Source organism: Ochotona princeps, chromosome 14 (assembly GCF_030435755.1).
Source record: "Ochotona princeps isolate mOchPri1 chromosome 14, mOchPri1.hap1, whole genome shotgun sequence".
NCBI classification, from domain to species: Eukaryota; Metazoa; Chordata; class Mammalia; order Lagomorpha; family Ochotonidae; genus Ochotona; species Ochotona princeps.
The window spans coordinates 62,736,747-62,749,371 of record NC_080845.1 but is presented as its reverse complement, the minus strand read 5'-3'; the positions used below and the strand labels follow the sequence as shown (position 1 = coordinate 62,749,371).

Sequence of the window (12,625 nt, the reverse complement as noted above, 5' to 3'; positions counted from 1 at the left end):
ACCGAATTCATGGAACTTGGGCAGCTCATGAACTGGTGATCAGCTGGCCATTGCTAGCTTCCTGCCTGGCATGCCTGGGGGAGCTCAGTTCACCTTGCAAGTGCTGCTCCCAAGGCCTTGCAGGATCTCTTTGCATGCAAGGACATGGGTGCCTGGCCAGGCCAGTGCCATCACAGTGCCCAAGCGCTGTATTAACAATGCCAGGAAGCTGTCCCCATCTTCCACTGCCCCTGCCTCTAAAGGCAGCCGCTGAGTCCCTCCTGAGCAAACGGGGTGGCACGGGCCTGAAAACTGGGGGTAAATAAGCCGTCCCCTCCAGGACTTGCGGGGTAGGAAGGGGAGAAGGCGGGGGGCCTGGAGCTTCTGAGGCACACGGGCTGCCCTTACCCACACTCAGGCCTTGTCTCTGTGCCCACCACAGAGGCCAGGCTTTTCTCAGCCGGCAGTGATTGTCCTGTTCCAGAAGGAGGAGGTCCAGAAAGAAGACCTTAAGCCCTTGCCCAGGTCTAGGGGATGTGGCCCCTATCCACACGTGCCTCCCAGGCTCCCTGGAGCCCCTCCCAGCCTCTTTCTGTCTGTGCTGGCAATGCAGCCCTCCACCTGGCAGTTGGGCCAACCTGTGCTGGAGGCCACGACCTTGAGCTGTTGCACCAGGGGGTTCAGTAGCCTGCCCGCCTTCAGCTTGTTCTTGCTGGGTTTCCTCCGGCGGCCGGTGGGGGGCGCCGTGTGGAAGAAGCCCACACTGGGCGGTAGTGGTTTGCCCAGGCGGCGGTACAGGGCCTCGATCTCCTGCTTCTGCTGGCTTTGCAGCTCTGAGATCTCCTTCAGGTGCCTGGAAAGGGGAGACAGGAAGCAGGCAGGTGGGCCACACCGAGAACGATTACAGGGGGCTTCGCACCGTTTGGTTGACGTTCAAGTCAGGTGCTGGACTGGGGGCCTCCAGCATTAATGGTTCCCCTCCAGGATGCTACCTTGTGAAACATACAGAATGACCCCTGTGCTTGCAATCAAGCCCTACATGTTGAACAGGAGACGGGAGGGAGGGGCTGCCTCAGGTTAACAGGCACACTGGTGGTGGGTGGGGGTGATGTGGAGGATTCCTGAAGGGAGAGAGACAGCATGTCCCTGCTGGGCCTACCTGGAGAGGAGCTGGCTGCACCCCTGCCTGCCTCTCCTAACCTCTGGGGTGCCCACGAGGCCTGCAGCCCTTTCCTTTGCCCACCTTTTCCAGCTAGGGAGAACAGGTGATGATTTTGTTTGGAAATGAAGCCAACATGTTCTGATTCTGTCTCCTGTATCCTTCAGAACTGTCCAATCTGCTTTACTAAAAGAAACTGTACCAGATGTTCAAAACAAACCAACCAACAAAAGGCAACATGATTCCAAGGTTTTCCTCCCTACAAACATCAGGGGGAAAGGGAAAACTGCCCACTGTTTGCCTCAGGTTTGCTTCAGGAGGAGCATTAAGTCAGGACTTGAGCCGGGCAGGCCATGGGCTGCCAGGCAGGCAGCGGGACTCCAGGAAGAGCTCTGGTCCCCAAAACTCAGATGCCTCGAGACTGGTACATTGGCGCCCCCCAGTCCACGCACATCTTCCCAGGCTCTCCTTGCATGTTCCTTGGGCCTCAGGCTCCCAAGAGCAAGGGTGGCCCAGAACAGGGCTGCTCAGAAACCCTGGGGACGGAGAGGGGCACGGACATCTGTGTCCCACTGGGGAATCCACGGGATGTCTATGCCACACTTGGGGGCCACTTTGTAGCTAATGCCACCAAGGGCCCTCAACCTCAGCTGATATTTACAATCTTCCCTGCACCTTTGATGCAGCCACACCCTTCCCACCCGAGTTCATTCCTGCTTCCTTGGGTCCTCTGAGTCCCCTTCCTGGAAGGTGTGTCTCAGACCTCGTCTGCTTAGGACCCCAGTGCTGCTATTTTAAGACCTGCTGCTCATCCTTGGGCCCTACCCATCTCAAGTCCTTGCCTTGCCCTGGCCCTGGCCTCTCTCAATACAACACAGGCTGTTAGAGTCTTACAGCTCCTCTCCTAGGTTCCCACATCCTAGCGCCAGGCCCTCTTCACAAGGGCCCCTCGCATAGCCAGCAGCCTGCCTGCATGGATCTCGCTTTTGTACCCGACTACAGGTTCTTTGGGATCCATCCCCCAAGAGGCTGTGCCAAGGTGCCCCTGCTCCTCTAACCTGAATGGGTTCAGGTGGTGCCTACCTCAGGCCCATTCACCGTCATGCCTCAGCTAAAACTACCAGGCACAGCTGCTGGCTCTGCCTCCCTGTGCTGCTCTGAGCTCCTCCCACGTCTGGCCAGCACGCTCTGCCCTCTTCTGCACCTGGCCCCATGACGGCCCTCTTGGGAGTTCTCTGATCTGGTGCACTTACACAGCACTAGCCCAATCTGCTCTGCTGTCCTTGGGGAACATGGCGTCAGTCACACCTTTGGAACCACACTGCTACGTACACCCTGAGGACAGCTCAGGTTCCAACTGCATCTCAGAGGGCCGAGGGACAGAGTGGGAGGACACAAAGACATTTTCACACACGCATAGAGCATTCACACATGCTCAAGAAATGGCAGAAATCTCCTAATTCTCTCAAGATCTCTCCCAGAAGGCTGTAGAACAAACTGCTCAGCTGCAGGCTGAGGATACGTGCACAATGCGAAGACACAACCCCCAGAGAAGCAGCAAGCAGGCAGAGTGCACGGTGGGTGGTGCTGGTGCAGGCCTGATCCCACCTTGAGGGTAGGACTCTCAAGAGCACAAGTTGGGTCTCAGCCGGCTTCGTCCCTGCCTCACTGCTTCAAGTGCACTGAACTCCACCCAGGAGCTTCCGGCCTGGCACAAGCGCACCATCACAGGCCCCTCTGCCCACCGCCTCCCCAGGGCCTCAGCTTCCCCCACGTACTTCTCCCGAAGGCTCCGCAGCTCCCTCTTGATGTCAGCATCCTCGAACTCCGAGTCATTGTCGCTGCTGATGTAGGACGACTGAGAGTGGAAGGAGGTGACGCTGATCGTGGGAACCTTCACACCCACCCTGCTGGGTGTTTCAGACCCCAGGGAGCCTGCCCGAGAGGACCTGTGCAGGAAGGTGGTGGCCTTCTTCACCAAGTCGCTAGCTGTGCTGCTGCCGGGCAGGGAAGCCTGCTTCTGCACTGGGGGTCTCCCCTGCGGACGCTCATCTCCGGAGTCGCTGGATGCGGGATCACCAACGCCCACCTCGATGGAGGAAGCTGTCTGCACCCGGCGCACCGCCAGCTTCATGTCTGGGCTGCAGGGACCCTCATCCAGGTAGACGTCAGGTGGGGCTGAGTAGCGCAGGCTGTGCGGCGAGGCCAGCGTCCACTCATCCTGAGTGCTAACCACCGAGAAGCGGCCCACAGTTCTGGCAGGTGAGTCTCTGTCCTGCTGTCCCATCCACTTCTGAGGGGAGCCCGAGGCCCGGGCACCATGCGGCAGGTGGCGACCAGACTGGCTGCCGTCTGCAACTCCCCCTGGGTAGCTCCGGGCCAGCTCTGTAGAGACTTCCCTGGGGCGCCCACCACTCCGGTCTGGGGGTTCCATGCGTGCAGGGGCATCCTTGGGAAACAAGTGGAAATGAGGAGCGTCCAGAGGAGCCCTGAACCCTCACAGTGGAGAACAGACCCCACCAGAGGCCAGGCTGAATCCCCCTTACCTGGGTGGCACTGGGCGCTATAGGCGAGTCTGAAGCCACTTGCCCGCCATCACTGTCACAGCCCAGCGTGTTGCTGGAAGATGACTCTGCTGTAGGAACAGGACAACAGCACAGGGACTGAGGGAGGAAGGGAATGGGACCCAGAAAGGCTACCACAACGAGGGCCCTGGAAGCTGAAGCCACACCTGTGTACAGCTCCTGCCCCAGAACTGATGCCACCTCCTCCTACCTCAGCCCAGGACCCCATTCAAAGTGTGCCATTCAGGAAGCTACTGGAGCTGACCTGGGCGAGGCAGCCACCCATCCAACAGCTATTTGTACTGGCTCTGGGAAGGCAGGTTGGGATCGAGTGTCCCCACTTGCAGAGGGATGCACAGTGAGGTTTCCAAGGCTCACCTGCTCCCATCTCCTGTCAATTCCTCAGCCCCAAGAAATCCCAGATTGAGGAGGCCCCTCACACCTCACACCTCAGCAGGTGTGAGAGCTTAGCACTGTGGAGATGGAGGGTCGGATGTCAGACCATGAAGGGAGGCATGTAGCAGGGGACAGCTTCCAGGAGTTGTAGCAACCCCAGCCCCCACCTTGCATGCTCCAGCCAAAATAATGCTGGGTCCATTTGGTGTGGGGGGGGGGGGAATTTTGTGACCTTGGAGGTAGAAGATATGGACCCTTACACTGGCTCTGGAAGCCCCCTGCACCTCCCTCCCCCGATGCTCCTTCTGGAACTCAGTGTTTTTCATAAGCCACAGCGAGCTCTGATGCGGCCGTGGCCCCAACGATTCTGAAGGGTGAGGCTGCAGACACAGGTCCCAGGCCTGAAAGGGGCTGGTAGCATTGGGCAATCTTGAGCTCTGTTACCTGTCGTTGAAGAAGACGCACCCTGCTCCTGCTCCGTCTCACCTCCTGGCATGGGGGCTGTTTCCAGCTTCTCCAACTGGTGGCAGAAACACAGGCAAGGGCATGAGCCAGGCCTGTCTTATCCCCATGTCGGCTCAAAGGCAAGTCCTCTCCCTCATGTTCCACAGCTGCCCTCAGCCACCTAGTTCCTCCATGTGCCTGACCACTTGGGGCAAAACCCATGTGGTCCTGCCAGTTCTGGGCAAGAGATACTCTACATGGCTGGGATGGTGAAGCTGGCTCCTTACCGAGGGCTGGGACATCTGGGTGGGCCCTGGGGCTGCACCGCTGGGTGCTGGGGTCAAGGCTGGGACCCCGCTGCAGGCCTCAGCATGGGGCTGTTCTCCTTTCAGGGACTCTAGCGTGAAGTCTCTGTCACCTGCCTCCACAGGGGTCCCGGCCGAGGCTGAGGAGGTGGGCACGTGCTCCTGGTAGAGCAGGGTTCGCAGCTTCTCATCCAGACTCTTGATGGTGCTGTCCACAAAGCCCACTCTGGGGGGTGGCCCTTCCCCATCAGACTCCAAGGCTGAGGGCGGCGGTGGAGGGGCGACAGGCCCCAGGGGTGGGCTGGGGAGCTGCGAGGTGGACAAGCTCACAGCACTCACAGCAGAGGGGAGCGGGGTCGGTGGATGGCTTAGGGTAGGCTGCCCTAAGGCCCTGCTGGGGGTGCTGGGCTCAGGGGCCAGGGCCAGAAAGGACTCCCCTGGGGTACTGGCTTCCCTGGCTGGGGCAGTCTCCCCAAAGCCTGTGGGATAGCGGGCAGCTTCTGGAACTGGGGCCGCAGGTCCTTGGCCTGCACTGGGGGGCTGCACAGTGAGCTGGGCATCCCAAGTCTCAGAGAGTGCCTGGGGAGTCTCACATGCCCTAGCTGGGCCCCCCGCCTGGATGGCAGTCCCTGGCACTAGTGCTGGCTCTGGTATGGCGCTGGCAGGCGGTGCTGCTTTGTCTTGGGGTACAGCAGTCCCAGGAGGGTAGGATGGTGCCGAGGGGGCTGTAGTGCCACCCAAAGGATCACTGAGGGCTGCCTGGCTCAGGAGCTGCTGACTGGCTGGGAAGCTGGGTGCTTCCTTCAAGGGGAGCTGGTCTGTACTGGGGGCTGGATCTAGAAGAAACAAGAAACACATGTCAGTCACGGCTGGTGCCAGGCCTGCCCTCCCCAGCTGCTGGGATGTTCACCACCACCGGGTACATGGTTCCAGCTCCCTGCAGGCAGCTTCAGCATGAACCACAACCTTCCTGAGAGCACTGGGAGCTTAGATTAGCAGCCAGCTCTCACCTCGGGCTCGCGGTCACTGTAGCGGCTGACTGCTAGGCACTTCCTTGCTTGCCCAGAAGTGGACAAGCACCTGGAAACTTCCAAGCCATCAGATGCTGAGTCCTCGGTAAGGTCAGAGAACAGCTGTAGGCCTTTGTCCTGAAGGAGCTGGTGCAGATCGGGGCAGGGATACACCCGGAGACCAGGCCAGGAAGCAGCGGCCAGCAGCGTCTCACCCAGACCTCATGGAGCTGCATGACATGTTAGTCATGGCTGGTGCCAGGCCTACCCTCTGGCAGAACCCAGGAGGCAGCACTACCCAAATGGACCACACCTAGGAGTTCTTTCTTTCTTGAAAACTAAAACCCTATGAACCTCTGACTCCTTAGGAAACATGAACCGAATGTACAAAAAACGAAAACTGTCATTTAAAAACAAAAGTGGAGGTGGGACGCTCGCTCACTTGGCAGCCCCACTCACTGCCATGAGAGTAACGAGCTGTGCTGGGCATCCCCTCCTCTGCTTTCCTGTATGACTCTCACGCTACTCTCCAGACGGCACGCCCCCATACCCAAGGGATGAAGCAGCCCCCAAGGGGCAGCAATGCTTATCCTTGGGCTCTGGTCTACACCTGTCGCGCTCACCTGTCCTGGATGAGTGCATGCTGGGTCACACAGTGGCTCATGCATGTCCAGGAGCTGCCATCGGAGCATGTGACCTTGACTGGACGGTACCAGGCTGCTTTTCAGCAGTGTCCGCATCTTCCTGGGGCTCCCTCCCTTCTCCCAAGTCATCCTGGGGTGTGTGTGATGGCACTGCCTTGTGGTTTAATTTGGTTTTTATTTTTTAATTGTGGTAAAAATATAACTAAAGCAAAGTGAAACAAGAGCTCTACCCTCTCAGCAGCCGAGCAAGCATGCAGTACCGTTCTGTCCCCTGTGGGTCCCTTGACACACAGCTGCACGTCTCTGCAACGCTCTCAGCTTGCAAGGATGAAACCACAGGCCCAATGAGGAGCAAGTCTGCTTCTCGCCATCCTGCAGCCCCACCAACCCGCACTGTGCCCTCTGCTTCTTCAGGTTTGACCATTTAGAGACTGTGGAGTCTGGCAAGATCTGAGCTGTGTTACTTGCACTGGGCTCAGTTAAGCCACTAAACTACAAGTCATTCATCTCCCAGGTTTCATCCACGGGAGCACTAACAACAGAACTGCCTTCTTTTCTTTATAGCCGAACAGTATCCATGGTGTATATGTGACATTTAGGGTTTTTCCATGTCGTCGGTACCAGGAATGTGCGAGGGCAGGCACTTCTTCCAGAACCTGCTCTCAATTCTTCTGAGTGTACACGCAGAATGAGATACCTCGGCCACCAGGCAGATCTGCTTTAACTTTTGGAAGAACCTCCATACTGTTTTCCAGAACATTCTCACCAACAGTGGACAGGGTTCTTTTTTCTCCAAATCCTTGTTAAACACTTGCTGTCTTTTGATTTTTGTGATCATAGTTATTCCAACTAGAGTGAAACGAAGACTCTCAAAGCACACGCTTCCCATGTTCAAGGCTCTCTGGATGTCCTTTTCTGTAACACAGCCGTCCCAGCCTCTTGCCCATGTCCCAGCACGTCTTCCTCTTTTCTTTGTTCCTGAGAGTTTTTCACATATCCTAGACAAGCAGCGGCCAAATATCCCCACAAATTCTCCTGGTCTGGGCTAGACAGAGGGCATCTTTTGCTGGTGGCAGATCTTCATAGAGCCTCAGCATTTTAACGAACTTTAATATGATTTCCCATAGTGGAGCTATGACGTATTCTTTGATTACATCTAGGAATTTCACCTTTTACACTAAGATTCACAATCTGTTACTGAATTTTGTACGTGGTGTGCGGCTGGCAGCCAGGGTCACTGTCCGACTGCACAGCCTGTTGTCTCACCTTTTTTTGCAAAGACAACCACCCTGACACTGCAGCTGAGCAGGCAGTCCTCCCTTGTCAGCCATTCATCCGGAAGTGACTGCATCTGGGCTCTTACGCTATACCTCGACTTTCCCATCCTGGTTCCCCGGACTAGAGATTAACATGGGCCGTGGCATCTGGTCCCTAACAGTCTTGGATCTCCTGGTCTTTACATTTCCACAAGCATCATATCATCAGCACGACCATTAGAACTGTCGTATTTCTGGAGGCAGTGTTGCTGTGGCTCAGCAAGTTATGTTGCCATCTGTGATGCTGGCATCCCCTATGAGCAGTGGTTTGAGTCCTGGCTCCTCCATTTCTGATCCCATTCCCTGCTAACATCCCTAGCAAAGCAGACAAATTGATGGCTTGGATCCCGCCACCCACAAAAGAGATGGAAGTTCCAGACCTGGTCCAGCCCTGGCCATTAAGGCCATTTTGGGGAGTGAATCAGTGGATGAAAGGCCTCTGTCCCAGAGTCTCTCCAATTTTTGCCTTTCAAATGAATACATCTTTTGAAAAGTACTAAATTTTTAAATTGGATCACACTAAACCTGAGTCCATGTTAAAAAAGTATTTAAAATATTGAATCTGCCAGTCCAAGAACATGACATATATTTTCATTTCATTTTTTATATACGGTTCATAAATTTCTGTTATATTCACCTCTTATGTTTGATATGTTAATGTTAATATAAACAAAAAATTTCAGTTTTCCATTTTTCTATTACTAGTAAATACAAAGAAGCTGCGTTTTGCATCTGCCTCATCAACTCATTTACTATGAATCTAACAAGTTATGGGAAGTATTAATTCTTACATGTACCATCACTTTATCAGCACAGATATAATTTCTTCCTTTCCAATCCTTATCACCTCATTCATTCAGTCACTCATGGTGAGGCAGAGAGCTTCTATCTGCTGGCTCATTTCCCCAGCACCTCTCACAGCCAAGGTCAGCCAGGCTAAAGCTGGGACCAAGAAATTCAGTCCAGGCCTCAGTAAGCTGCAAGAACTCCTTGGCTTGAACCATCACTACTCCTGTCATGAAACACATTAGCAGGAATCTGGAATCATCAGGAGCTTGAGCGAGGAATTCAAGCCAGCCAGGTCTTCCGGATGAGGGACGCAGGCATCTCATCCACTGAGCCAAATGCCAATACCCACCTTCCTGCTCTTCAAGGCAGTCATTAAAACGCAGTTACACAGGGGTTAAAAAACAAACCCATAAAATCATGTTATTGCCAAAACACTCTGCAATGATTTCCACTTCAATGTGGGGGGAAAAAGTTAGCAAGTGTATCCCTTGCAAACAATTTCATCTCTCTGTCTTAGAGCCAAAGCTTCTGAGTCAAAGATGGTTTTTCTTGGAGTGTTATGTTGCTATGTGAAAAGCCTCCACTCGGGATGCCTGCATTCCATTACTGGAGTATCTGGGATCAAATTCCGCTCTGCACCCAATCCAGCTCCCCACAAGCGTGCATGCTGGGAGGCAGTGGTTAATGGCTCATGCGCTTAGGGCCACACCACCCATGGGGGCAGAGGCAGCATGGAGTTCTCACTCAGCTACTGCCGGGAGACAGAGCGGGAAGTGAGGCATGAAGCTCTCTCCCCTCTGCCCACTTCATCCCTTTCCTTTCCTCCCTCCCTCTTTTTCATTTTTTTAAAAATCTTCCAAATAAACAAACTTCGAAAAGGCATCAGCCTATTCTATCTACAATTTTGATGCCAGGTAGTAATGCTGGAAGGAACAGCACCTTTTCCACAGCCTAACTGGACTGTTTAACGTTAGAGAAGAGGGCAGTGACTCAGCTCTGGGCGTCACCACAGGGAACGGCACGCACTGCGTATTTATTTCTACTTGGCAAAGAGGCTGATGTTGGAGCAGATAACAGAAGAAGCCCAACTTGAGTTGGCAACAACTCAAAGAAGCAGACATTTGCTTTGGAAAACCATTTTCCCAAATGAACAGCATTTTCTTTAAATGAAAATTATATTTACATTTACAAAAATTGCTCAGGGCTTTTAAACATGGGTGAAGACTGCAATTGTCTAGAGGGAAATGCTGGGTTCCAGTCCCCCAAATCCTAGCCTGACTGCATGAGGCAGGGCCTGGGCTTCTCTTATTATTTCTCTCTGTCTGCCCTTTACTGTGCTATCAGGACACTGGATAGTAAATACAAAATAGAAGTGGGGGTGCTAGTGAGCACTCTTACTTGTTCCTCATGTCAAAGAGAAACCGTCCAACACTGCACTACGAGGATGTCTTGCTGGGGCTGCCGCTGGGGTGCAGGGGGTTACGCTGGAATCCCATGTGGGAGCTGGTTCAAATCCTGGTGGCTCCATTTCTGACCTTCTTCTTCTGAATGTGCCTGGGTGAGCAGGAGTAGATAACCCAAGAGCTTGGGCCCCAGACATCCACATGGGAGACCCAGATGAAGATCCCAGGCCTAGCTTCAGTCCGCTTCAGCCCTTGCCACTGTGGCCATTCGAGAAGTGAACCAGCGGATCATAGATCTTGTTTCTTTCTTTCCCAATCACATGCTTTTATTTATATTTCTTGCCTTCTTGGAGATTGGTTAAGACTTCAGTTTGGGGCCTGGTATGGTAGTCTAGTGGCTAAAGTTCTCACCTTGCACACACCAGGAACCCATATGGGCACCAGTTCTAATCCTGGCAGCCCTACTTCCCATTCAGCTTCCTACTTATGACCTGGGAAAACAGTTGAGAACAGCCCAAGCCATTAGGACCCTGCACCTGAGTGGGAGACTCAGAAGAAGCTCCTGGCTCCTGATCAGCTCAGATCTGGCCTTTGCAGCTGCTTGGATAACAAATCAAGGAAGAAGATCTTCCTCTCTCTCTCCCTCCTCCTCTCTGTATATCTGACTTTCCAATAAAAATTAATTAATTTTTTAAAAAAAGCATAAATGATGATGAATAAAGCTTTTTAAAAAAAAGACTACAGTTTGATGCTCAATGATAACGGTGATAATGGACATTCTTTCCCTGTTCGCAAAACTTGGGAGAGCATTTTCAGTCTTTCACCACTAAAATAGTATTTTAGCTTTAGGTTTTGTTTTGTTATTCCTGAAGACTTTAGCCAGGTTGAGAAGTTCCAGTTGTGTTGAAAGCTTTTATAAACAAATGAATTTTTTATTTGTGCAGCTGTTTCTGCTGTCAGACCATTGATATGTTGAATTAGTTGACTCTTAAATACTGCCTTTCCATTTTGTCTTGGTATATTGTTCTTGTTATGAATTAATTTCTGCCAGGGCCAGCAGTGTGGCATACTGGGTAAAAGCCAGCAGTGTGGCATCCCATATGGGTGCCAGTTTGTGTCCCTATTTCCTTCACTTCTGATCCAGTTCCTTGATAATAATGTGCCTGGGAAAGCAAAAGAAAGTAGCCCAAGTGTTAGGGGCCGGGCGCTCACATGGGAGATCCGGAGGAAGCTCCTGATTGCCAACCAACACAGCTCCGGGCACTGCAGTCACTTGGGAAGTGAACCAGCAAATTAGATTCATTCTCTCTCCCTCTTCTAATTCTGTGTGTATGTGTGTGTGTGTGTGTAACTATGCCTTTCAAATCAAATAAGTCACTTTAAAAAAATAAGCAGTCTTGCCTTTATATAATTGATTTATCTTGCTAAGTATAATTCAGAATTTTTTCCTTTTGCATTCATGATACTTGGTAACTGTGTTATCATTTTCACTTTTAGTACTGCTTTTGCTCATTTCTTCTTCTTCTTTTTTTTTTAATTAGGGCAATGCTGGCCTTATAACAACATTTATAAAATTTACCTTTTTTTTTTTATCAATGCCTTATAACAGGATTTATAAAATTTACCTGCACTGTGGCGTAATGGATAAAGGCACTGCCTGTGTTACCAGCATCATATATGAGCACCGGTTCAAGTCTAGGCTGATGTATTTCCCACCCAGCTCCCTGCTAATGTGCCTGAGAAAGCAATGGAAGGTGGCCCAAGTCCTTGGGTCACATACCCAGTGGGAGACTGGATGAAGCTCCTGGCTCCTAGCTTCCAACTGGGTGGCTGCCGTCATTGCAGCCATCTGGGGAGTGAACTAGCTGATAGAAGATGTAATTCTACCTTTCAAACAAACTAATAAATCTTTTTAAAAAAAGTTTCTTTCTCTATTTTCTTGACTGTACAGAATGAGAATTATGCTTCTAAAATGTTAGGTAGAATCACTTTATCGTTATCAGTTTAACTGTTTGCCCTAAAAGAAAATTCTTGAGGAAATTTTTTTAAACTACAAATTTTCTCTATTAAATAGGTGGAGGAGGGCCAGGCCTGGTGTGATGGCTCAATGGCTAAACCCTTGCCTTGCATGTGCCAGGATCCCATATGAGTGTCAGTTCATATCTTGGCAGCTCCACTTCCCATCCAGCTCTCTGCTTGTGCCCAGGGAATCTGTCAAGGAAGACCCAAAGCCTTGGGACCCTGCACCCACATGAGAGACTCGGAAGAAGCTCCTGGCTCCTGGCTTCAGAATGGCTCAACTCTAGCCGTTGCGACCACCTAAGAATGAACCAGCAGATGGAAGATCTTTCTCTCTTCCTCTCTATAAATCTGTTTTCCAATAAAAATAAATAAATAGTAGTTTACAGCTTATTTGGACTCATCTAAGTTGTCCAGTGTCTGCCTATAGGCTTGTCCCGAGAACTCCGGGAACAGCCTTTTATCCTTTGCCTGTACTGGTATGCTCTTTTATTCTTGATAGCGGAACTTCATGGCAGTTCTTTTTGTCATCTTACTGGCTTGACATTTTATTTTACAGTTCGTTATTTTTGTGTTTTTGTTCTGTTTTTACCACAA

The 12,625-nt window shown here is 52.0% G+C and overlaps 1 protein-coding gene across 1 annotated transcript in view; it reads right to left on the bottom strand.

Moving 5' to 3' along the window:
* Nucleotides 1-12,625, bottom strand: part of WNK2 (WNK lysine deficient protein kinase 2) — a 111,118-nt gene that overhangs the window by 16,826 nt on the left and 81,667 nt on the right. The window contains exons 20-24 of the mRNA XM_058672431.1: nt 4,830-5,683; nt 4,543-4,618; nt 3,685-3,773; nt 2,917-3,587; nt 618-832 (exon numbers count right to left, since the gene is read on the bottom strand). Coding sequence (XP_058528414.1) covers nt 618-832; nt 2,917-3,587; nt 3,685-3,773; nt 4,543-4,618; nt 4,830-5,683 — 1,905 coding nt within the window. The remainder of the gene's footprint in view (nt 1-617; nt 833-2,916; nt 3,588-3,684; nt 3,774-4,542; nt 4,619-4,829; nt 5,684-12,625) is intronic.